This window comes from Dreissena polymorpha, chromosome 2, assembly GCF_020536995.1.
Source record: "Dreissena polymorpha isolate Duluth1 chromosome 2, UMN_Dpol_1.0, whole genome shotgun sequence".
NCBI classification, from domain to species: domain Eukaryota; kingdom Metazoa; phylum Mollusca; class Bivalvia; order Myida; family Dreissenidae; genus Dreissena; species Dreissena polymorpha.
Window position 1 is genome coordinate 108,091,452 of NC_068356.1, and position 25,695 is coordinate 108,117,146.

The 25,695-nt window shown below is 34.7% G+C and overlaps 1 protein-coding gene across 1 annotated transcript; it reads left to right on the top strand.

Moving 5' to 3' along the window:
- The first annotated feature begins 1,656 nt into the window (after positions 1-1,656).
- On the top strand, positions 1,657-25,382 carry LOC127868426 (ubiquitin-conjugating enzyme E2-17 kDa). The gene is made up of 6 exons (XM_052410210.1): positions 1,657-1,813; positions 14,151-14,214; positions 14,642-14,673; positions 15,227-15,304; positions 15,928-16,033; positions 23,753-25,382. Exons 1-6 carry the CDS (start codon positions 1,790-1,792, stop codon positions 23,890-23,892), a joined length of 444 nt encoding a protein of 147 aa, XP_052266170.1. The 5' UTR covers positions 1,657-1,789; the 3' UTR covers positions 23,893-25,382.
- The last annotated feature ends 313 nt before the right edge of the window (positions 25,383-25,695 follow it).

Sequence of the window (25,695 nt, forward strand, 5' to 3'; positions counted from 1 at the left end):
ATTGTGAAATACATAATTTGGCTGCTACTTAATGTTCCATGTTAAATTTATACAGTATAATACGCTGGTACAAACGCAGCATTGTTTATTATTAAAAGGTAAAACAATTTTACGATATTGTATTGAACAAACTGCATACTATGGCTCGATTGATAATTGTCTGCTCGGCTACAACTTACATGTACCCCGGGTACTGTTAAATATACTTACATGTTCCCTGGGTACGGTAAATATACTTAAACGTACCCGGGCATTTTAACGCTAAATCGGTCGTTGTCGGCTATTTTTTTAAATTAATTATGTTCAAATTTATGTCAAATTTTCTGTTAAATGGCCGCTATATTATCGAAACTCATACTCAAAAAGCATGTTGATGAAGTTTGTTTTAAGAGAAGTTTGTTTAAGATAAACAATAGCGTTTTACGGTAATCTGTAGCGCGTTTTACGACATCGGATTTTGGGCGGGAATACATGTACAACTCGGGTACAGTCTATTCTCGACCGGGTACGTTTAAGTATATTTACGGTACCCGGGGAACATGTAAGTATACTTAAGAGTACCCGGGGTACCTGTAAGTAATACCCGAGCCGACAATTACCAATCAAGCGTTATAAGGATGTATAAATAAAAATAATGATTATATGACATTTTTGTTTGCATTCAACTCTTTAATATACGGCTACAAACTAAGGGTATGCAGTTTAGACTGTGATTTATGAATTGCTATAAAATTGCTAGTTTTTTGTGACGACATAATTTAAAGTAGGCAACAAAAGTTGTCGAAAGAAAACCTTTTTAGATACCTATATGTATGAAATATTTCAATTGCAGAACAAGCATGCTGTCCCTCAGTTTTTAATCTACATCATTAAACATTGATAATCCTTACAATATAAATTGATTTGACACATTACATTATTTTGATAACCTATGTTAAATTGGGTTATGCAAGAATCAACAGCTTTATTTGAATTGAGACATAATAAAACAATCTGTTTCCTGGGTCGGACCAGTATTTGGTTTCTAAAGGGTGATCTAAAGAACGCTTCCTCTTAAAGGATCAATACCGAGACCTCCGAGTCGATAAGCGGACACCATATCCACTACGCCCCAGGCACGAAGAACTATCTTTGAATGCTAGAAGATAAATAAGCACACATTATAAAATATTATATCTAAATGCTTTCCAGGTATATGACGCTTCATCAATCAAAAAATAAGATTTAATTGTTTGGATGCATTATTATTTTTGTATTTAAACAATTATAGTGTTTTGAAAACAATAATGCCCAAATGTGTATTACATTACATGGTAATGAAATGAGCTTTGCTTTTGTCCGTAAATTGCGTAGCACCTATTGTCATATTAACTTGTTTGAAAAGGTGAAGTTAGTGTCGAAGCGTAAGTTACGATGACAATACAATAGATGTTTTTTCACGATGCGGCCCAATTATCAATTAACCATTAAATGCATTTAATGTATTCAAAACTTATGTACTTGTTTAAAAACAAAAATAAGATAACATCTTGACCAAGTGCCGATGAGTCAAACTATATGTACCGAATCATCAAATTTATCAAATTTTAAGTGCCAAAATTACTTCCGAGTGACGAAGTAACTGAAATCCGAACTGTCCAGGTGCCGAAAGAACTAAGTCGGAGGGACAAATAATGATTTTGTGGAATGTAACCGGTCGGATCACTTCCGTAACAGACTGGTTTAGCAACGATCTGAAACATTTTTCTAGAAGAAAAGTACTCATTAAGTTTCACATTTTTAACAAGAAATGGCACTGAAACGAATTAACAAAGTACGTACACATATTGTTTGCTTACGTGTCATTAATTTTACGCTAAACTTTTACACAGGAAAGCTGTCTTGTGGTTGAATTGTTTATGTGATCGAACGCATATAAAGATTAGAAGCGTTGGAATTGAGCTTGAATATGGAATATCTCGTTTCATTATCATATCGTAGTATTGTTTAATGTAATCGACAATGACTGTTGAATTCATTTGTTTATGTTCGTTTAATTCACGTAAAATAAACAAAATTTATGTCGGTGGTAACAGCTAGACTGGTATCAAGGTTGCAAACCACTATTTGTTATCATGAAAATATTAGATAATGACTCATAATAGTATGTATAATAATAGTAGGTTGGTGCTTCCCCTAGCTTTCAAAAGTCGGAAGTCCTGTTTCCAAGCCATAATTTTTCCCAGTCTTAAGTTAAGAAGTCCCAAAAGGGGCCCGGCCCCATTCCCAAAATGTTGAAAAAACACTGTATCGTTGAAGTACCTGTTATCAAACAGCACCTATTATCGGACGTTTTGTTTTGGTTCTGTATGCACATGGGCAAAAGTGCGCATGACGTCACATCAATAAACAAATGGTTGTACATGAAGTCCATGACCTACTTGCCTACTTAGCTTGAAACAAATGCGCCGAAAACAGGTTAAAGGAATGCATTTATTGTTATTGACACCGTTTTATAGACGAGTTAACGCGTGACGTCACACGCACCTGCAAAGTTTAGACTCCGCCCACTGGTTGGCAAAAAGAGGTGGAATTCATATAAGCGCATATAGAGAAGGTTGACATTATCATCGTTTTTACTGATAATCATGAACTGTATCAAATATAATTTTACTATTTATGTCTGAATAAAACATAAGCATGCGTGGAAATTCATTTTTTGAACGATTATATTGTTGTTATTATTTGTTTTTACTAAAAAGAGCTCTGGAGTGGAACGTACACTATCTACGAGCTCGGTATGTGGTTACCACAAAAATCTCTACTAACCGCATTTTCACGTCCATTTTAGATACAAAATTTCAGAAATGTAAATTCGTTTAGAATAAATTAAATTTAATGAAAGAACACAAATAAGGATGGAAACAAACAACAAATAGATCGCTTTTTGTTCGCAACATATAGTAACTGATTTTAATCTTAATATATCTGTACAAACTTACCTTGTTACACAACAAATAAATTGATAAATCTAATTGTTTTATTTAATTGTGCACACCAATTTTGACACTTGTTTCAGCATTTCTAACCTGGTGTTTAATTCAACCGTTGTTCGTCACAAGCATATTTTCTCGTTATGATCGGAGACTGCCCAGACAATTACACAGAAAACATGCCGGCGTCATAAACATAGGGACCTATACTTTAATTGGGTCCTTGCATAGACCACATGTGGCAGACTTTATGATACTTCCATGTCATCTCTTGGCATATTGAGCAGTCATATTGAGCAAGCCAAATATTAAAGCCAAAATACGTAACATTTGCTTTAATAAATAATTTAACATATTAAAAAAAGAAGATATTTGTCCGAAACGGATTAACAGGAACATGTGTATTTATTTGTTAGCCAGTTTAATCATAATAATACAGTGCTTTATGTCTTTAAAGTTAAAATATTGTTCAATATTACTGCTACACAATGTATTTACCGCGGGTACCGGCAAATGTAAACTCGTCAATTTAGTGTAAAGATTATACGTTCTTGCATTGCACGTAACACCATCATGAAAACAAGCAATCACAATGGATAAACAGTATTTGCGTAAAATAAATTAAATAAATACATATATTTATCATAAAATGCTAGATTGTTAAATGTATCACTCCTTATTACTTGTTAAGAGATTTCAATATACATGCAAAGACAGTTCAATTTGCACAAGATGCAGGTTTTATTTTCATTTGTATATTAAAATTTATTAATATTGTTATTCAATGGAAACGAAACGAAAATTCATTCTATGGAAAAGAAAATTACAACAACATTTAACGATTGTTAATGTATTCCGTTTTTTATGGCTTTGTTTTATAATTGATTAAATGCGCCTCTTGTAATACACTTTCGGTCGCTGATGAGCAATAACAATATCCACACCGTTTATAGTTATAATCAAATTAATATATGTTTTATAAGTTTTGAAATATCATTTTTTAAAGTCTTACTATAAAAAAGAATACGGCTAATGTATTGTTTTGTTGTGTGGTATTGTCAGTATTTAGTCTTCCGACCACGTTTACTCTGATACTAATAACTAATTTGTATTATTATAAAGAGGAAATTATATATATGATGATACATTTATTAGTACTAAATATGATATATTTGCACTATTGTTTAAGAGTTGTAATGTTTATTTCGGATTTTTTATCGTTTAATTGACTAAACAAAAGCCCTTTATACATGTTTTACGTGACTGTAACCAGTGTTTTTGCCAACCAGTCAGTGCGCATGCGCGGAAAATCCCGAATGTAAACAATAACAATTAACTCGTCTATGTGTTTTTTGCTATTACTTTTTGAATGCAGTTATCAAAACGTGCATTTACACACCAAAAAGCATATTTCCGTTTGCAATTTTATTGCAGCCAGTGTTTTTTTATGGCAATTTCGGGGCCAATATATTTCTCTAAAAAAAGAGAATATATTTTTCCCCCATTTTGTAAAAAAAATCCCCTCCAGAAGTAAAAAAAAAAAATTTTTATTTTTAGAAAGAACTGTCTCATAATCATGATAACTATATCTCAAATTTATTTCATAAACAACTAACAAAGTATATAACTATAATTTTAATTATTTTGAATCATTATAAAGAGTTATATTCAGTAGTTTTTCCCAAATCAGTGGACTTTCCACATTATTTGCATTTTTCTCCAAAAATGGCCAGGAAAAGGCCTGATGTATCTATATTGTGTCAATATTTGTTGATAAAATCATTCCAATTTGGTCCATTTTATTGAAAAAAAATGCTCAAATTTGCCATTTTATCGATTTAAAAGATCCCAATTAGACTAAAAATGGCTAAGAAAACTGAGACTGTGCATGAAGGCTGAACTGTCTGAAACTAATGTTGAAAAAATCATTGATATATATTTTAATTTTAAGAAAAAGGACAAAGACATTCAGCTGTGAATATTATTTTCATACAAAAATGTGTATTAATATAATAAATATCATGACATATAAACAAGTGAATTTTTAATTTTCCCCTTTTCCTAAAAAACGACGCATTTTTTTCCCCTTTGGACGGGCCCCGCCACCATTCCCCTATAAGTGAAAAAAAACACTGGCACCAGACGCAGATTTTTTCGCCGAGTCCGGGTCACGTGATAGTCATGTGACTTTGTTTATACTGGAGTAGTATTTATGAACTGTCCGGTAATAGGTCATGTTTACATCGGCCGCCATTTTGTTTTGTCTGCTGAAGGTGACAATAACCAGGGAATCATTGTTATGAATTCTTGAAGGATATTTGCTGAAAAACTTTACAGATAAGTTATTAAATAATTGAACTGTAATTCATTTGTTAAAACAAAATGTTTTTGTTATTTTAAGTGTTTCAATTTTAATGTAATTTGACGTAATTTCTTAGGTGTTCGATAACTGGTTCGTCCACCATAAACTTAGTGCTATTTAAAAACGTGCATATACAAAGTGAATTGTGAATTTGTGGGACAGGGAAATTCTCATTGAACATGTGTTAATGACTTGACATAGATACACATTTTTATAACAAAAATATCCAAACTAAGTATGTTCTATTCGCATAATTAAACGTGATATCTGAAAAGGATTGCCAGGCTTTATTATTCAGTTACAGTTAAGTAAATTATATCCACAAATTTAACATTTTTCGTGAATTTTGTTTAAACACTTTGTTCTCATTAACAGAATTTAAAGTTTAGACTTTATGTACAAAATCACATCATTTCAGGGCTTGACACTAACTCTTTTTACCTACTAATCCAGGGTTGTCATGATTTCAAACACGGGATTATTTTGGAATAGTAACCAATTAGGCCGGGGGGTCAAGGGGGCCAGCCAGGCCCCCATTTGGGTCCAGGGCAACGCCTTGGTAGCGAAGCCCCAGGACCAAAAATGAATTCTACACATTTTGAGGGACAAAATACTGCTATTCTCAGACTATAAAAAGTTAAAATGAGGTCTAAAAAGAAGAGAAAATTTAAAGATTTTTTTAGTATACTGTACAAGTTAGTAAAAGCTGTCATCTTCTTGGTTAGACTCCCCAGCCTCTTCCTTAAATATTGTTACAACAGAAAGAAGAAATGAAAAACGCCTCCTCCTAATAGTGCTTTGCAAAAATCGATGCAAAAACACAACTTGAAACCAGGGCCCTCAATCTATTAAATCTGCCGCCGAAATTCGGCGGCAGTCCCCCACCTGAAAAGTATACTTTTTTCCCCTTTTGGGGGGAAAAATTCCCCCTAAAAAAAAAAATATTTTTTTAATAGAAAGATGTTTCTCATGATTATTATATCTCGATTCTATTTCAATTTAATCTTTGCAAACATACTAAATTATGAAAAATGCAATTAATATAGTGCAAACATGTACAAATGTAATAATGAGAGAGTAAGTAAAAAAATTCCCCAAAAAGGGAAATGCCGCAAAAATTCCCCCTCCTAAGGGCTGCGGACCCCTTCCCCCAAAGTAGTGTGAGGGCGCTGTGAAACAAACACTTTGTTCAACAAAACAACTCTCGAAACAAGTATAAACACTGCAGGATATTTTTTCATGTTTAATTTCGTTTATCACTGAAACATATATTGGTTGAGAATGCCAAGGTCATAATTATTCCACGAGGTGTGATGCTTTTGCAGTTTCAGGTCTGCGGCTCAATTATCGTGCGGTATGTAAACGCATTCATCTGAACAAAAGGGGAACAATAAATAAACTGTTGTGCAAGTCCAAATCGATCTCAACAGGTTTCAGTTATACATCAAACCGAAGTCTTCAAGTATTTTAATTTTCTTCTTCTTTGGTTCAGCCATTTTAAGAGTTGACTAATTTCTACCGTGCCACATGATTGGCCGTATGCCGACGCGATAAACCAATCAAAAACCATTTTACAAAACGCGGCATGCTATCGGTGTCTCGGTAGCTAGTCAAAACAGCCCCAGGTCAAAATGCTCTACAGTTATTCCTGGCCAATTATTGTCAGTTTGCGAGATCAAAACTTCCGATCGCAATTTTAAAGAATCGGGAAAAACAACCGATTTTCTGGAGATTTTAACCGTTAAATTTGATTATCAATCGGTTAATAATGACAACCCTGCTGATCCAAAGGACTACCAGCTTTCAGAAATTACTGGTCCTCCAAGATTTCAAGTGATCCGACAATTTCTATGTTATTTTACCTAAATTTCAACTTACTTTGCGGGCTATCCACAATATATTGTGCATTTTTAAAAAGAAAACCATACTATCTACTAAACTATCTCTTATCCTTTTCATATTTTCGCTGTACTTCAAGCTTCTCTTCATTAGTTTTAGGCTTTTTAGGTGGAGGTTCAATCACCGCCGGAATGAAATTCCACATTGTGAAAACTTGTAATCTTGAAAATACGCTCCGGCAATATCAAAACATTATTCGGCGGCCTCCAGTGTAATTTTGCAATTTAGCAAACAAACTATATTCTGACGGTACTAAGATTGATAAAATGCTGATTATTGCTGCTTTTTCAAAGTAATTAATATCATTTTGTTCATTCCTCGATCCGAACGCTTTGAATTTTATGTAAATTTGTGTATCGATCACAGCAAAGTCCTGAGACATTTGCGGAACGCAAATCAATTTTTTGATCCTACAACAGGTTTTTGTCATCCGGGCATCTAAAAATAGGAATTTCCAATATGTTGCTATTTTTATTCCGGTCTCGAGTTGGCCCATAAAATAATGATAAATGATGAGTTGATTATGAATATATAAAGTTGTTTAATTTATGAAAACGGCTTTCCACCAGTATTTCACAATAAGCTGGCCAATATTTTTAACTGGACCGACGGATCAACCGAATTTCTAGTTTCACTGGTCCTCCCTATGTTTTACTGACCCCTGGTCAACGGACCACCATTCGTGTCGAGCCCTGCATTTTTCCTGAAGACAAGTGTGGGTCTCAATGTTTTATTGCTGAATGAAAAAATTGCAGTGTAGAAAACGCTCAGATCTTTCTATTGGTATAAAAATTTGGTAATTTTTTCGCTGCAGTGCTTTCCACAGGCCATTCAACGGTTCCTCACTGGGGCGCTTGAATTCGGAAATCAAAGTCCGCAGGGCGCCTGAAATATTCTGATCAGTGTATTTTGGCAGTTACTGCAGCTAGCCTTTCTTTTAACATCAAAGCGATATCGACTTCGTCCGAAAATTGTAAAAGCCGATTTACGATCCGTTGTCACTTTACCCAACTAAAGCCTGCCTAAAATTGGAGCGTTGTTGTATTGGAAAATCAATATTGGCAAAGCACAACAGCAATCGTAGGCAGACAATACTTACCGTTAAATCATGCAGACGACTCGTGACATTCATTTAATTGCCACACAAATCTTGGCCAGTTACTTAGAAGACTGATGATGGCAACCGGCTGTATTCCTCATGGAAATCATGCATTTCATGCATAATACTGTCTAAACATTTATTCCTCTCATAAAGTGTTCAAACCAATTATCATTGAATTCATTACGCAACTGTTAATGTTTTGTTAAAATTTCAAATGATAGTCTTGCTTCAAATAAGCAGTCTCAATTTATTTTGTGTTGACCCTTTGTCTCAATAAAAAGGGTGCGAAAATTATGCAGCATGTAAAATGTCGCGTCATTTGCAGTTGATATTGGCGTCTGTCTACAATTTAACGGCCGATGGCAAAAGTCGTATTAAAAGATAAACAAATGAAAAGAAGCTAACAATGAATAAATTATTTCTAAGCTGATAACTTTGCTTCCGAATCTCGATCTGAATTAAAGGATGATAATTAATGAGTACAATGTTGATGATGTTACGCCTTTCTGCCAATTATCAATTGAAATTTAAATGTGATAATTCATGGGTTTTTTTACTCCCAAGCTATGCAATTGTAAAGCAATATGTCGACCAAATTGTATATTTATAACGCATTTGCTAGATACCTAGTTATCATTTTCTGCAGTCAAAGGGTATGCACATTTTATTTCATGTGCAAAACAGGTACAATTTTTTGGACTGTCGTTTTCAGATACTGTAATTTTCGTCGATTATAATGACTTTATGTATTTTCGAAGTTCTTTTTCTTAGAAAAAATAGAATTTCGAATACACATGCGGTGATACAGAAGATGTGGTTTATAATGTTCCGAATTATATTAACCAGAAGTGTCAATTGGAAAAACTATTTAAAAAAGTACAAGAAGTAAGGGATCTGGGTGGGGTGGGGGTGGGGCTCTGCCCTTTATCATGTAATCCTCTGCTCATGGGGCATGACAACAGTAAACAATAAAATACTAAAGATTGTTCTATTTATTTGTAATAATTGGATAAATAATAAACATATGAAGTTCTTCTAGAAGGAATGCATATATGCAAGTCTTAAGTTTTGGGAGAAGTCACTTCTCCCTAAGCTCTGGAGAGGGAGAAGTGAGGCAGTTTTGGGGAGAAGTGGATCTTTTGCGATTACCAATGGACCATTGTGAACCATGACCCAGGGGTTTCACTGGCCCAAAAAAAGTTGTCGCCACTTTTTCGCAGTGTGAAAACTGTCGGTTATTCCAACCTTATTAATAAGAACAAATATTTAGGACAATGATAAAAGAAACTTATTACATTACATTATTTTTATTTACTGTATTATCACTTTAAAAAGTATGTTAATTCATAAAAAGAAAAAGTACCTTCATAAGTCATACCTTCATAAGTCTTAATAAGCTTAATTTGTATATAAATAGTTTTTTTTCTCAACTTGATAAACAACACAGATAACCAAAGTAATATAATAATGTTAACATCAATGTAACAGTATGCTGCATACATGTTTCAAAATTAACTACTTTAACATAGAATCACACCAATGTACATCATATGAAAGGGAAAAAGAAATATAAAACATCAGAAAATAAAGCATCTCACTTCAAATTGTTAAACAGTTATATTTGGTCATTTGGACATGATATACATCAGCTTAGACAGCTTCTGTTGTTAAAACGTTTCTGTTAGTGGTGGATGATTTCTAGGCTCAAATAAATGAATGTTTTTCACGCATATTTCCTGACAAAAAGGCCCAGATAATTGCCACTATCCATTCTAGTTGCCTGAAATAACATAAAACATAGTTTTACAAACTATCAACAACAAACCAACACATAAATGTCCCTATCTTTAAATGTCCGAATTTTAACATATCCGAAATATAGGACATCAAGTGAATGTTATACTTTTTATTTCCGAAATTGTTGGTTTCTTAATCAAACTTTATCCTTCCCAAAACATTATAATAATGAAACTATTAAACAGAAATGCTCACAAATTCCTGTTGAAACAAGATTTCATGTGTTTTTGTGGAGAAATTCAATGTATGCTTTTGCCAGGCCCATGGTATTGATTAAATGTGTAAGAAATAGCGGCCCTAATAATCGTTATAATTTGTTATCGTGGTCAGTCTTTCCGAAATACCGTCGGTCCTCGGAAATTTCGATAATAATTTGGAAAATCCGGAAATGATTCTAATATTGCCGGACCTCGTGTCCGGTAATAAAATTATGGCGAAATTTGGAATTCCATAAGCTATTTCCAGAAAAAGGTTCAAGGCAAAAGTGGGAATTTACCGAGTTATTTATGAATACTCCAATCATGTAAAACATTTTTTCATTGGTTGCATTTCTTGAATGACGTACGTACATATAGGTCAGAATACACTAAATAGTTTCCCTATATAATTCAATGTGAAAGCGACAACTTTAGGCCAAATTAAATGCAACATTTTGCACATTGAGACCCCGATAACCATACCTTTTCTTAAAGGCCATTCTAAGCGGAATCGATTTATGCAATAAAAAAGATATGTCATGTACAATGCAAGAAAGAACTTGACACAAATCAAAATCGACTGTTTTTGCAACTTTTTTTTCGGTCGTTTCTTAGTGGAGTGTAACCTTTTTCAGTGCGATGGTTTACTTTAGTCTTCAAGTTTATCATATTTCAGGGATTCAGTAGTGAACACCTATTCATGCCCTACCATTATCTCCGAAAGATAACGCCCGAATACTAGATAAAAGTGTAAAACATGCCTTCCTGTCAACTGTGGTATTTTTTAAGAGAGTACAGCCCTTCATGAAACGGTTATTTAGTGTACTGTTACCTATACGGAATCCGAAGATTTTTGCTGCATGAAACGGTTATTTAGTGTACTGTAACCTATACGGTATCTGAAGATTTTTGCTGCGTCGTCGATGCAAATTACACACTACGTCATCACTATATGAGTAGATTCGCAAAGGGAGAGAATCGATACCATATAATTTTGGTTCCCGTTATATCTGATTAATTCGTAAGCAAGCAGGGCATTAACACAGGTCATTGTGATCTTCCCGCGAACTGTCAACACCTACACAAGAGTTTGAAGCGTTCTGACAATATCTACACAGGAGTTCGAAGGAAAACAGAGTATCCAGATATATAACTGGTGATTTTGTTTTCATTTTATTTTTTAATATCTTAAAACGTTTCAATTAAAATTTGGTGAAGGAGCCAAACCAAACTCTCATGATGATCAAACTCAGCACTGCAGATGTTACAACGTATGACCCTTCAGCAGCTGTAGACAAATGGCTGTTAAGATTCGATGGTTTTATGTAAAATTAAATATTTAATGAGGTTTTTACGTAACAAACTCACACCTACATACAGGACCAACAAAGTTTTCTACCATAATTAAAAAAATCATCCAAATAATTCACTCAAAAGCATTGGGATTGACTTTAAGAATAGTATAATATTATAAGGTATGCTAGCCTACAACAGCTTAGCAAAAAGATTAAGTATTGTTTGCTCATGATACAGGGAGATGGTCTTCGTCGACTTAATTATTAGCGCCCACCCAAGGCTATGCCTGATGGGTATCCAACGAAAGAAGATTAGTCAGAGGATTTGTCTTCAGTAGAGGATTCAGATATCCAGGATGAAGAGACAAATGCTAAAGAAATCTTGGCAATTCTGAATGATTAAATGCGTGATTTGTATGTTAATCTGATAATATTAAAATATTGTTAAAAACTTCATCTTTGTCTTTCGTTGTCATTTTTTACTTTTTGGGCCTGAAATAATCAGTCTGGGCCGGAAATGGCTGCATGATTATAGGACCTCATGGCCGGTAATAAATTATAATTTTGGGAAGGACTGATCGTGGTGACAGTTTGTCCCAGTGTTACTTTATTTATTGCTCACTATCATAAAGGAGCCGTTAATCCGATAATACCCCCATAAAAGTTGACAGTAGCAGTAAAAACACCGTTTGTAACACGCACAGGCTTCAGTGATTTCACTCTGCTTGATCAAGAGATTCCTGCCAAATACCTGAATGACTAGCGCTGTGGTTGCTTATCAATTTTCAATAGGTAATTTACTACGTCGATTCGGTCAGTTGATTGACTTTGGCGTGTATTCGGTAATAAACAGAAGCCACTTAGATAGCGCTGCGGATATGATAATTGCCAGATATTAGGGCGAAGTGATTATCGCCGTTGCTTTTGATGCAGGCGATTAAAGGGAAGCCACGGCGATATAATCGCCCACATTGCCCAGTTGCTTGATCCCTGTATAACTAGTCGGCAAATGTCACTTCTCCCTGATCCGTCCTGACTTCTCCCTAATAACCTGTCAAAGGAGAAGTGACTTCTCCCTAAAATTTTACTCTCGGCCGACCCCTGTAACTGTAGATTTAATAGATCCAGGGCTCAACATTAACCTAAAAACCAACTTAGAAAATCTACTTGCCCTGAACGTAAAGCCACTTGCCCAAACATGAAATATCACATTTACTGTAAACATCATATTTTTTAATAAAGAACAAAATGATGCACCTTCAAACCTTGTTTTATTTTTGCACAGTTAACAAAATGATTACAGCAATTTAAGTCTAATTAAAGTCTAAATGTAGATTTGTGCCAATGTTTGATTATTAATGAAATAATGAGTCATTCTCCTCCACGGGTTCGTCAGCAAACAGGTCTACGTTGCCATTCAAACTCACTTTGCGTTTTCGCTTCAATTCGTACTTATGGCACTTTCGGATGATTTTTCTGTGCATTTTTCATTGGATTGTACAGAGACTTACAGTTACTTGTAAAGCCGAAACTAAATAAACTAGACATTTCTCGTCTGCTAACAGTACTGTAAACAACACGTGAACCGTAACAAAAATGTCAATTGATGTAAAGCAAAAGATTTAAAATGTATGTCGCAAAAAAATTAAATATATATATACCGAAGCTATTTGTTGTTGTTTTTATATAGTTATATAATTTTAGTAGTTTTCTTCGTTACTGAAAACACCAACGATGTTTTTTTGGTAACTGAATAGTAATGAAAAAGATAAACACAATAGCATTTGAAAGCCGATGTTTGGAATCCCAAGCCATTTACGGCGTTTCTGAAAATAAGTTTGGAAATGCATGCAGTTCTGACTTCCGCAAACAACAATCGCCAAGGTAAATTCCTGCATGAGGAAAATCGTTCGTGATTATTTGTACTATTTTATCTCCGGAAAACACGTTTTTCTTTGTGTTTTTTTGCACTTGCCCATTCGGACAACTAGATTATAAAATAACTTGCCCAGACCCAACTTTTACTTGCCGGGGGCAATCAGACAACTGTTAATGTTGAGCCCTGTAGATCACCCTGTGGATACAGCGTAAACAACATTCATTCAGAGAAAAGTTAAAGAACTGGACTATGACATTTTTAACCAAAAGGAAAGATCAAAGAGTTCACTGTGCAGCGACGTTTTTATTCAGCTATTAAAATTTAAATATTAAAGCCCACGCTTTCCCTGAGGCAAAAAGATGCACATAAAGTATAATTTTTTGCATGCTTTTTATCAGCACAAAGGAATTACACAAAATAAAATTTAATACATGATGATGAGAAATGTTAATTTGTTTCTGGAGTTTGTTAACTTCATGTAAGCTTGGTTATGAAGACAAAAAAGGTTGTTTTGCAGACTGAGAGTGGTAGTGATCCAGAGTGGATTAAAGCCCCACTCTTAAAACACATTTCCTCCCAAGTGTGCTCAAATATGATGTTATATTCACAGGAAGCCTGTTTTATTAACTTGTTATTAACAAATTTAGGAACTGCAGGACCTTGGCAGAGATCCACCAGCTCAATGTTCAGCTGGACCAGTAGGCGATGATTGTAAGTGAACATCAGTTAAATTTTATTTGTGTATCATAATCAGGGTTTAATTTCAGATACAGTGACACTAAGTCTTAAAACTTAATTCACATCAAATGCTATAAAACAAAACTCCTTCATATTCAGCATTTAATAGCCATACCTGGATGAAAATATGTTGCTTGTTACAAAAATTTTGGCCATATTAACTACACACATTTTAAACTTCAATACAGTGTAACTGTGTTAATCTTCTTGTGGAATATACCAGAGATGAAGGTTATTTATAAATATAATATGGATGGATTGTGATTTTTTTAAGTAAATTACTGACATGAGTCACATGATATTGCAGACTGTTGAGTGACTAACTAAATGAACTTCTATGAAATCCTACTTTAAAATGAAATATTAAATAAAGTTTTGTAAATTTTTTCTCTGCTTTCAGTATTTCACTGGCAGGCAACTATAATGGGCCCAGTAAGTAGCTTAAACCTTTGTAGTGTCCTTAATTATATTTACAGAATTACAGGTTTTTCATACTATGAAATAGTAAATATCAAAAGTCACTTAAGTTAATGTACTTAACCAAGTCCAAATAAAACAGAATAGTGCTACTAACAGCGCGTAATTCAAACCTGACAGTATATCAATAATAATATTGAAACTTTTGTTAAACATGACCTTTACTTGAGCTTTACCATAGTCTACTGACTCTCATCTGGTAACTTCAATAGCAACAGGTGTAGACTGTTGTAGTATTAACCCATTTATGCCTAGCATCTAGAAAAAGGCCTTAGCAAACAGCGTAGACCCAGATGAGACGCCGCATGATGCGGCGTCTCATCAGGGTCTGCACTGTTTGCTTAAAGGAATTTCTGTAAGAAATATTCTAAATATAGAAATAAATATACTAGACATCTCTAATTTTGGAAATAAATTGATCCAATTTAAAAGGATGGGAGAGTCCACTAGGCATAAATGGGTTAAAGTAAATGTTTCTATACATAATGTGTTGCTTGATCTCTTACAGCCTGACAGTCCATACCAGGGTGGTGTGTTTTTTCTCACTATACATTTTCCTACTGACTATCCTTTTAAGCCTCCAAAAGTAAGTATACTTTATTTTATCATAAATATTGCTGCCAAATCCTAGTGCATAATGCAGAGTTTGAATCATGTTTTGCGGACATATAATTTCCAGTGCATGTTTTATAAACTGCAGGCTGACGGAACTAAGTTGATGGAACTTATAGCCTTCACTCTTTTGATATATTTGTTCACTTTGTACTGTTAAGTGGTTGAGACGTGCACAATAAATCTATAAAGTTTGAGTTAACGCAGTTTCTAAAGTTATACATTTATGTAAATTTTCTTTCATTTTCGCATTTCACGAGCTTCAACAATAAATGTCTGTTAACACATGTGAGGTTTTTGAGAGTCATTATGGTCTTCTTGTTACTTAAATTAATTTTTATTAAGAAATGCTGACATCCAATCCATTGTTCATCAGTTACTCTTGATCATGGTTTACAAATAGTTGCAATGCTGTTAATAAAAAATAAAATGTAAACATATGACGACCCTCAGTATGCTGGGTCATTTGTGTGATTCTTAAATTGTATAGATGAACCCTGACTATCATCTACAACCACAACATAGCCTACATATTATCACTACCTCGACAATACAGCTCATGTACATGTATTTTATTTCTTTTCATTTCATTTTCAGGTTTCATTTACAACAAAAATATATCACCCGAATATAAACAGCAATGGTAGTATTTGTTTAGACATCTTGAGGTCACAGTGGTCCCCAGCCCTGACAATATCAAAAGGTGAGTAGCAACATATTAATGCAATAGAGAAAAGCAATTTTCAACAATTGTTAGAGGATAAAAATGGTGAAGAGGTTATGAGGTTAACTATTTGAAAAATGAAACAAGGGACAAAATTGTCACAAAACCAGGTTTTCAATTTGAAAAAAAAAGTCTGATAAAGGGAGACAATTCAAAATGTGCATTGTTACCCCCCTTGTGTAAGATTCAATATATTTTTACTCGTGGCGACTTTGATTTCAATTTGGAAAAAAAGTCTGATAAAGCGAGACCATCTCAAAATGTGCATTGTTACTGATTGTTCAAAGTTACCCCCCTTGTTTCAAAATCAATCTATTTTTAGTCGTGGCGACCTTGACCTTGGATTTATTGACGTCATTCTTTCGCGCCTTACACCGTCCGATGATGGTGAACAAATGTGCCAAATGATTTTAAAATCTCAATGAATGACATAGTTATGGCCCGGACAAGCTAATTTATGGCCATTCTTGACCTTTGAACTCAAAGTGTGACCTTGACCTTGTAGATATTCAGGGCTCGCGCTGTCGTTCGCCACTTGAGCCATTTGCGAAAATATTGAGAATTTGGCTCAAGAAAAATCCGATTTGCGAAAATACTAAAATCTCAAAAAATTTCATTGAAAACAGCCACCATTTTAACCCGAAACTGGTTTTCTATATTTTTCTCTTTGTTTCAATGAAAGTATTCGCAATTTGAACAGTGAACGAAAACCGGTCTGCACCTGTATCGAACCATCGCTTGACCTTATTGTTATTGAAGTGCACATGGTAGCTGGCCAATCAAAACTGAGCTCGCTTACACATGAAATGACGTTGTTGAATGAAACGTAAAAATGGGTGGAGCTTTGAATACACAGTTAATATTGTCGTCTGCAAACAAAATAGCGGCCGGTCGCAAATGTCGTATTATAAGATTAAAAATGAAAATAAGCGTGTCAATAAATTAACTATTTCCAAGCTGACTATCGATCTAAATTAAAGCGTGATAATTAAATAATTAGTTCTATGTCGTTGATGTTACAACTTTCTGCCGATTTTCGATTGAAATGAAAAGGTGATAATTAATTAATTTGATCTTTTTACTCACACACTATGCTAACTAACAGTGGTGTATTTTAATCAAAGGAAAACGTGAAAAACACACGCGGTTTAATTGCAATTAAAGTTTAATTAAAGTTACGAATTTGTAACGCATAGGAAGACTAATTCATGTCGTCTACTATATAAATGGAAGTAACCACTTTGTCTGTACAGTCGCTAACATAACTTCTTTAACCTTAAAGCGTCCTTTGACCGAAAATGAGTCTGAACAAAAAAATTAAAACACAAAAAACTAGAGCATTCAAAGAGTCATGGAAAGTTGATTATAATTGGCTTCGCTTTGAGAATGAATCAAAATCAATGTACTGTGACCTATGCATTAACGTGCAGAATTCCAACACGTTCACTGTAGGTTGCAATATCCTGAAAAAAGACTCGGTGATCCCAGTCCCACAAATACACTCAGACATTGACACTGTCTCTGACTACTTAGGTACTGTAGGAATTGAAGGCTCACAGTCTGAACTGCTTTGCTTTGCCAATTTTGCAAGAGCCAGCCATAATTCTGGAAACAAGTCAGTGACTGACATTCACTCTGCTGCACATTTGGCAATTAAAAATGTCCATTCCTATCCAGCATCAGCAGAAGCTGCCAAAAGGTTGTTAGAATCCCCAGTGTCTACAGTTGATTGTGAACTAGGGTTCAGTTGGCAGAATGTAATCAAAACTGATCTAAGAAATTGTTTGACTGTAAAAAATTTGGAACATCTCATGAAAATCTCAATTGAAGGAAAAGACAGCAAAGATGTTGACTTTAAAGTGATCTACAAACTGTGGGCTGGTAAAAAACAGCGCAGAATAATAATGAAATAATTTTGATACACTTCATGACTTTGTTCTCTTTATATAGCAGGATTTGTTTGAAATGTATTTTGTGAATGAAATATATGCTTGTATTTTACATGCCATTCATCATGTTAAAAATGTGCTGTATGAAAATATCTCTATTACTATGAAAATTGTGATGTGATGTATATTACGATATGTGACATGTGCTTGTTGTCTTAAAAAGAAATATGAAAAATCTATAATATATACCCTAGATCTGGGTGGCTCAAACATTTTTTGGGCCAGCGCTAGCCCTGGATATTGATGTAATTCTTTCGCGTGACACACCGTCTAATGATGGTGAACAAATGTGCCAAATGATTTTAATATCTCACAATGAACGAAAAAGTAATGGCCTGGACAAGCTTCTTCCACCCGCCCACCGACATTCGCCAATCTAATAACCGGTATTTTCCTTTGGAAAACCTGGTTTATAAAATTTTGATTGAATTTAAATTAGTCCAGTTTAATAGTTGCTTAAGTTTGAAATCATTTGAAATATAATAAAATAGAACCCTATAAAAAGCCCTGTCAAGGAACATCATCTCAGGCCTTGAAAAATCCACTCATCCAAATTAAGGAGTGTAGTGGATGGTCAGGACAGTTAAGTTTTGTAGATTTTAAGTTACTTGACTTGCATTGCAAGTGATTATTACTGATTTAAAAATATTAATCCAATGCCGAAAAGTCTGCAACACTTATAGAAAGTGTACAATTGGCTTGAACTAATATTGTTTTGTGCACAGTAAAATAATACTGGTAGTTGAATGGGAGGCGGAAAACTACAACGGGCGAGGCATGGTCAGGGGTGATAACCCCAAAAAAGGGTTAGGGTTAGGGGTCGGGTTAGGTATGGGTTTAGGCTAACCCTAACCCGACCCCTCAGGGTCTTCCCCAGGCCATTTAAGCGCCCCTTGCCGGGGCGCTTGAATTTCGAAATCAGAATCCCCGGGGCGCTAGAAATTTTTTCGATCAGTGTATTCTTCAGTAAAAGAAAGTGGAGATTGTCCAAAAAATCAAAAAAATCAAGGTTTCCCTATCAGTGTATCAATATTCCCTGTTTAAAAAGAGCACTCGGTACCTACTTTCACAAGTAATCGCCATAAACACCACACGGGGTAATGGATAATCCACTGATAAGAGAATAGCATGACGCGCGTATCGATTATTCTAGCCACATTACACGGTCATTTAAATGCTGACAAGGATGTATCTGGTAACTTTCCAGTCGTCAAACTGTGAAGTTCATCGTCCAATCGGTTACGCGAATGCTTATGAGGGCGGGGTTAACTATCGACAATTATTTTTGATTGACGTCGGGCATGAAGTAAGAGTTTATCGCAGCTTGATTAGCAAGTAGTTGTACCATTTGAGTAATATAAAACCGGTAATTAGTACAGTACAGAACATTAAAGACGGTTTCGGGCATCATCATCACACCTTTTTACTGTAAACAAGTGTTACCTATGACTCATAATTAATACGAGAAATTAATTGCAAGTGGTAAACAATTAATTATTATAGCGGTTACAATTATGTGATAACAATTTATTTAATTCCAGTACATGTATATTTCAACATGTCCATTTATAGAACTGATTCACCTCGTTTTCTGACATTTATTCGACACGTAATGCGCTTTAACACATTTTCGTTGAATTAATTACGCACACTTGTAAATGTTTCGTCCGATAATCGATAGTTAGAAGACTGATGATGGCTAATCGATAGTTAGAAGACTGATGATGGCAACCGGCCGTGATCCTCGTGGACAACGTGAATTTCATGCATAATTCCGTCAAAACATTTATTCGACTCGTAAAGTGTGTAAACAAATTATCGTTGAATTTATAACGCAACGGTTAATATTTGTTGAAATCTCAAATGGGAATAATTAAATTTGTAATCCGAAACCCATTACCGTAAATTGATGTTCACGCGTTTTTAATCCGAAACACACTTCCGAATGTAAATGTTACCGCAACGTTAAATATTTTTGCTTCAAATTAGCAGTGCAAATTTATTTTGTGTCGAATCTTTTTCTCAATTAAAAAGAGCGCGAAAATTATGCAGCATGTACAACGTCGCGTCTATTGCATACAAATGGCGTGTATTGAGCGTTTTAACAAGCACACAATAGGTCAGGGGATTGACGCATATTCAGAGGCAATATTTCATCAAATCTATAAATAGTCACTTAAAAAATGGCAAGGTTTGTGTTAAAGAAATAACTGAAAGCTTTTATCGTAATTATCAGAAAGAGATTGATAAAAACGGAATAAACGGGATTATCGGGTAATAAATAGAAACTTGAAAAATAGTAAGTATACAGTAATAGAGTCGGGTTGAAACGGATGTATTGGGGAATCGTTCGAGTCGGGATTTTACTATCTGTGCGGAAAAGTTTTAAAACAATTAAAAAATATAAAAAAAATATATTTTTAAATGACTGGGGGATTTTTAGCTCATCTATTTTTAAAAAAAAATTATAAGCTATTGTCATCACCTTGGCGTCGGCGTCTGCGTCGGCGTCGGCGTCCGGTTAAGTTATGCGTTTAGGTCCACTTTTCTCAGAAAGTATCAATGCTATTGCATTCAAACTTGGTACACTTACTTACTATCATGAGGGGACTGGGCAGGCAAAGTTAGATAACTCTGGCGTGCATTTTGACTGAATTATGTGCCCTTCTTATACTTAGAAAATTGAAAATTTTGGTTAAGTTTTGCGTTTAGGTCCACTTTTTTCAGAAAGTATCAATGCTATTGCATTTAAACTTGGTACACTTACTTACTATCATGAGGGGACTAGGCAGGCAAAGTTAGACAACTCTGGCGTGCATTTTGACAGAATTATGTGCCCTTTTTATACTTAGAAAATTGAAAATTTTGGTTAAGTTTTGTGTTTAGGTCCATTTTATTCCTTAAGTATCAAAGCTATTGCTTTCATACTTGCAACACTTACTAACTATCATAAGGGGACTGTGCAGGCAAAGTAATGTAACTCTGACTGGCATTTTGACAGAATTATGTGCCCGTTTTATACTTAGAAAATTGAAAATTTGGTTAAGTTTTGTGTTTACGTCCACTTTATTCCTAGAGTATCAAAGCTATTGCTTTCATACTTGCAACACTTATTAACTATCATAAGGGGACTGTGCAGGCAAAGTTATGTAACTCTGACTGGCATTTGGACGGAATTATGGGCCCTTTATACTTAGAAAATTGAAAATTTTGTTAAGTTTTGTGTTTTGATCCACTTTACCCCTAAAGTATCATAGATATTGCTTTCATACTTGGAACACTCGCAAACTATCATAAGGGTACAGTAAAAGGACAAGTTGCATAACTCTGGATGTCATTTTTACGGAATTATGGCCCTTTTTTGACTTAGTAACTTTGAATATATGGTTAAATTTTGTGTTTCGATCCACTTTACTTCTTAAGTATCAAGGCCATTGCTTTCAAACTTCAAACCACACCCTCACGATATACCCCCCCCCACCCCACCCACCCCCAATTTTTTTTTTAAACGGTTAAAAAACGCAACTATTTATTTTTATTATTTTATGTTTGAAATACCGTCCAATCATCGCACCCAAGAATCCCCTCCCACCCCTCCTCCCCCACCCAAATCCCCCCCCCCCATTTTTTTTTGTTTTTCTTTAAGATCATCTCACAAATTACCACCTCACCCTCACACTATACCCCCCCACCTCACCCCCCCCCCCCCCTCCCATTTTCTTTTTTTTAAACGGTTAAAAAACACAAATATTTATTTTTATTATTTTATGTTTGAAATACCGTCCAACCATCGCACCCAAGAATCCCCCCCCATGTCCACACCCCCACACTATACACCCCTCTTCACTCCACCCCTCCTTTCTTTGTGATTGAAAATTAGAGTCCCTTCACCTTTAAAAAGAAAATAGATGAGCGGTCTGCACCCGCAAGGCGGTGCTCTTGTTTTGACGAGTCATAGCGCACCAAATGACGTCTTTTGACGCTGTTTTTCTTTGAGTTATAACGCACCACAGAACGTGAATTGACACGATAAATTAAAAAAATCGAACCCGTCCCCGGGGCGCCTTAACAAATTCCTGGGGAAGGCACTGCCCCTAACACTAACCCAAACCCTAACCTTAACCCTCTAACCCCCCCTTGCGTAATACCATACCATGCCTCGCCCGTTGTAGTTTTCCGCCTCCCTAGTTGAATTCAGTTGCAAAAAATGAGCCTGTTTTGAGGTTTTGCATTAGTATTTTCACAGTGAAAAAGATCATAAGACGGGTCTTTCTTGGAAGATATGATTTTAATATGGGTATGTTTGTATCAATCAATTGAAAGTTTACATATTTGTTTTAAGTTGTTTTTAAATATAAGGGAAATATGTTCACAAACAACATTGTAGCCAACATATACAGACATCTCTTGTAAATCAAGCAATTGCAATAGTCCTGTTTTTTATGTCCCCCACTATAGTAGTGGGGGACATATTGTTTTTGCCCTGTCTGTCTGTTGGTCTGTTGGTCCGTTGGTCTGTTGGTCTGTTTGCGCCAACTTTAACATTTTGCAATAACTTTTGCTATATTGAAGATAGCAACTTGATATTTGGCATGCATATGTATCTCATGAAGCTGCACATTTTGAGTGGTGAAAGGTCAAGATCAAGGTCATCCTTTAAGGTCAGAGGTCAAATATATGTGGCCAAAATCGCTCATTTTATGAATACTTTTGCAATATTGAAGATAGCAACTTGATATTTGGCATGCATGTGTATCTCATGGAGCTGCACATTTTGAGTGGTGAAAGGTCAAGGTCATCCTTCAAGGTCAGAGGTCAAATATATGTGCCCCAAATCGCTTATTTTATAAATACTTTTGCAATATTGAAGATAGCAACTTGATATTTGGCATGCATGTGCATCTCATGGAGCTGCACATTTTGAGTGGTGAAAGGTCAAGGTCATCCTTCAAGGTCAGAGGTCAAATATATGTGGCCCAAATCGCTTATTTTATGAATTCTTTTGCAATATTGAAGATAGCAACTTGATATTTGACATACATGTGTATCTCATGGAGCTGCACATTTTGAGTGGTGAAAGGTCAAGGTCATCCTTCACAAGGTCAAGGTCATCCTTCAAGGTCAAACATCATATAGGGGGACATTGTGTTTCACAAACGCATCTTGTTTAATGATTAGAAATAATGTGTTTCTATATAAAAAGTATGTAAAGCGAGCAAATTTAACTGTAGGATGGGTTGTTTGTCAGGCCTACTTGTCCAATAGGTTGAGGGGTGCTGGAAATATTTGACAAGGCTTGCATATAAGTGGTCTTAAAAGGAGGGAGTTCTCAAGGTTTTGCATTCTTCATGTTTATATACATATATAATTTTTGTTAATTATCCATGTCTGAGTATCAAGATAATGAATATAATTGTTATTTATTTGCTTTGTAAAAACGCATTCACAAGCATAACAAATAAAATAATACCAATACTTTCTTCTAGTGAAGATATTCGAAAATGAGTAGTGTATGCAAAAAAAATCCTGGAGGCTTGATCAGTTTCAATTGCCAATAGGTGTCAATAAGCCCCAATTAGAGAAATTCATTGCACAGACAAGGTACTTACCTCCTGTGGAACATTCTTTATCAGTATTAAAAGCAGAAAATAGTAATACATTAGCAAATAAAACGTTTGTAATGAATGAAAAACATGCTACTTCAAATCAAAGTTCCAGCAAACTTTACATATTTTAATTTAATTTTCAGTGTTGCTGTCTATTTGCTCACTTCTCACGGACCCAAACCCAGATGACCCACTGGTGCCCGAAATTGCTCGAATCTTTAAAACAGATCGAACAAAATACAACAACACGGCGAAAGAGTGGACAAAGAAATATGCACAATAAAGAAGAGAAGTCTAGTGTGATAGATTGAAAGTGTCTGCATATTGAGTTTTATTATCAGGATGTTGTTGTTTTTTCCTGGCCTCAAAAGCAGTCAAATCTGTACAGGAGTTGTCTCATTATGAAGGAAAATCAAATGCAAAAAATTCAAAGTTATATTGTTACAAGAAATAAAGATGGTGTTGTACCTGATTATTAGTATATGGGCACAACTGAATTTGAACAGGACTTCTGATTTACATTATTTATTGTTCTGGTGTACTGGTCTGCTTGTTGAATGCTCTCACATCTGCAGAAATGTTCTCAATTGTATCAAACTTGTATAGCCAAAAATCCTAGCTGTCCAAAACAATTTTTTTTCTGTTAACACATGTTAAAGATTTGTAGAGATGTATAACATGGTCAGTATTTTGAATATTTTCAAATGAAATGCAAACAAGAAACATCATTGCTCATTACAATTCCTTCTGTTTCCATAAGAAGTTAGTGTTTGTTCACTTCTTCATCTAATTACCGGTAACTTTTACATGGAAATGTTGTGTAGCTAAATTGAAAGATTTTTTGTTCTAGTAGGCAAAATATCTGTTGTAGTAAATAAGTATATACATGTCTTTTTTCAAGTGATGATATACTGTTAGTATGCATGTAATTATTTATGCCTTTATTTGTATACAGCAAAACTATGAATATTATAAAATTTTATCATTTATTGAATCAACCAGTTACAATAGGCTGAAAAAAGTAAGCCCAAAGCTATGGTAGAGATTGGGAATTTGTGTGGTAGATCTTCATAAAAAGCTAAGTTTAAAGATAAATGTTCAGTATGTCTGTGCGAAGTACATTTTACTTTGTCTTTCTTCTTAGTGGCCACAGGTTTCTCTCTGAACCCGTTTTTTGTTATTGTTCAATATTCAATGGAAATAATTATTATTGAGCTTGCAGAATTAAAACTTGGCACTGCACATATCACATAACTTACTTTGATTATTGATGATATTATTGTTCACTTGATTTTACCTACAAAAGGAATTTATTTCATTTTTCCAAATCATTTATATTATGTGTGGTCTTAGATGAGAATAAAATTACTGGTTTGATAACATAGTTGCCGTGTGCATACACAAAACATCTTTGTAATTAAATTAAAATTCAGCCTGTAAAACGTCTATACATATATATATATATATAAATATATTTAAATCCACATTGCAGAGCAATCACTGTTTTGACGAGCCATGTTGGTTGTCACTAGTTAAAAGAATAATGTGTGAAATAGTCAAAATCGAAACTAATTGTAAAAAAACATTTTGTTAACATATACAATGTACTATTATGTTACAGCACCTGGTATAAAAAAAATCCAGTTTGATACAATTTTACCGGCAACTTGTGTCAGAAGCCATACAATTTGTAGCTGTTTACCTGTTGTTTTGTGCTAAACCTTTGTGCTTCATCTTGGAAGGGTTCCTGATAATAAATTTCACGTGACTGTTCTTGATTTGTATTATCCTTTTCAGCAATTTCATTTGTCTTATGGACTGAAGCGTACAACCATATTTAGCTTCGTTAAATTTTTTTGGGGGGAGCATATAGTCGCCGCTTCGTCTGTCCGTCCGTGCACAATTTTTGACCGGGCTATTTCTCAGCAACTCTTGACTTGAATTCAATGAAACTTTATGGGAAGCTTCACTACCAAGAGGAGATGTGCATATTATCAGCGGATCTGGTCGGATGATTTTTCACAGAGTTATGGCCCTTTGAAATTTTCCATTGACTGTACATATAGTGCAATTCTTGTTTCCGGGC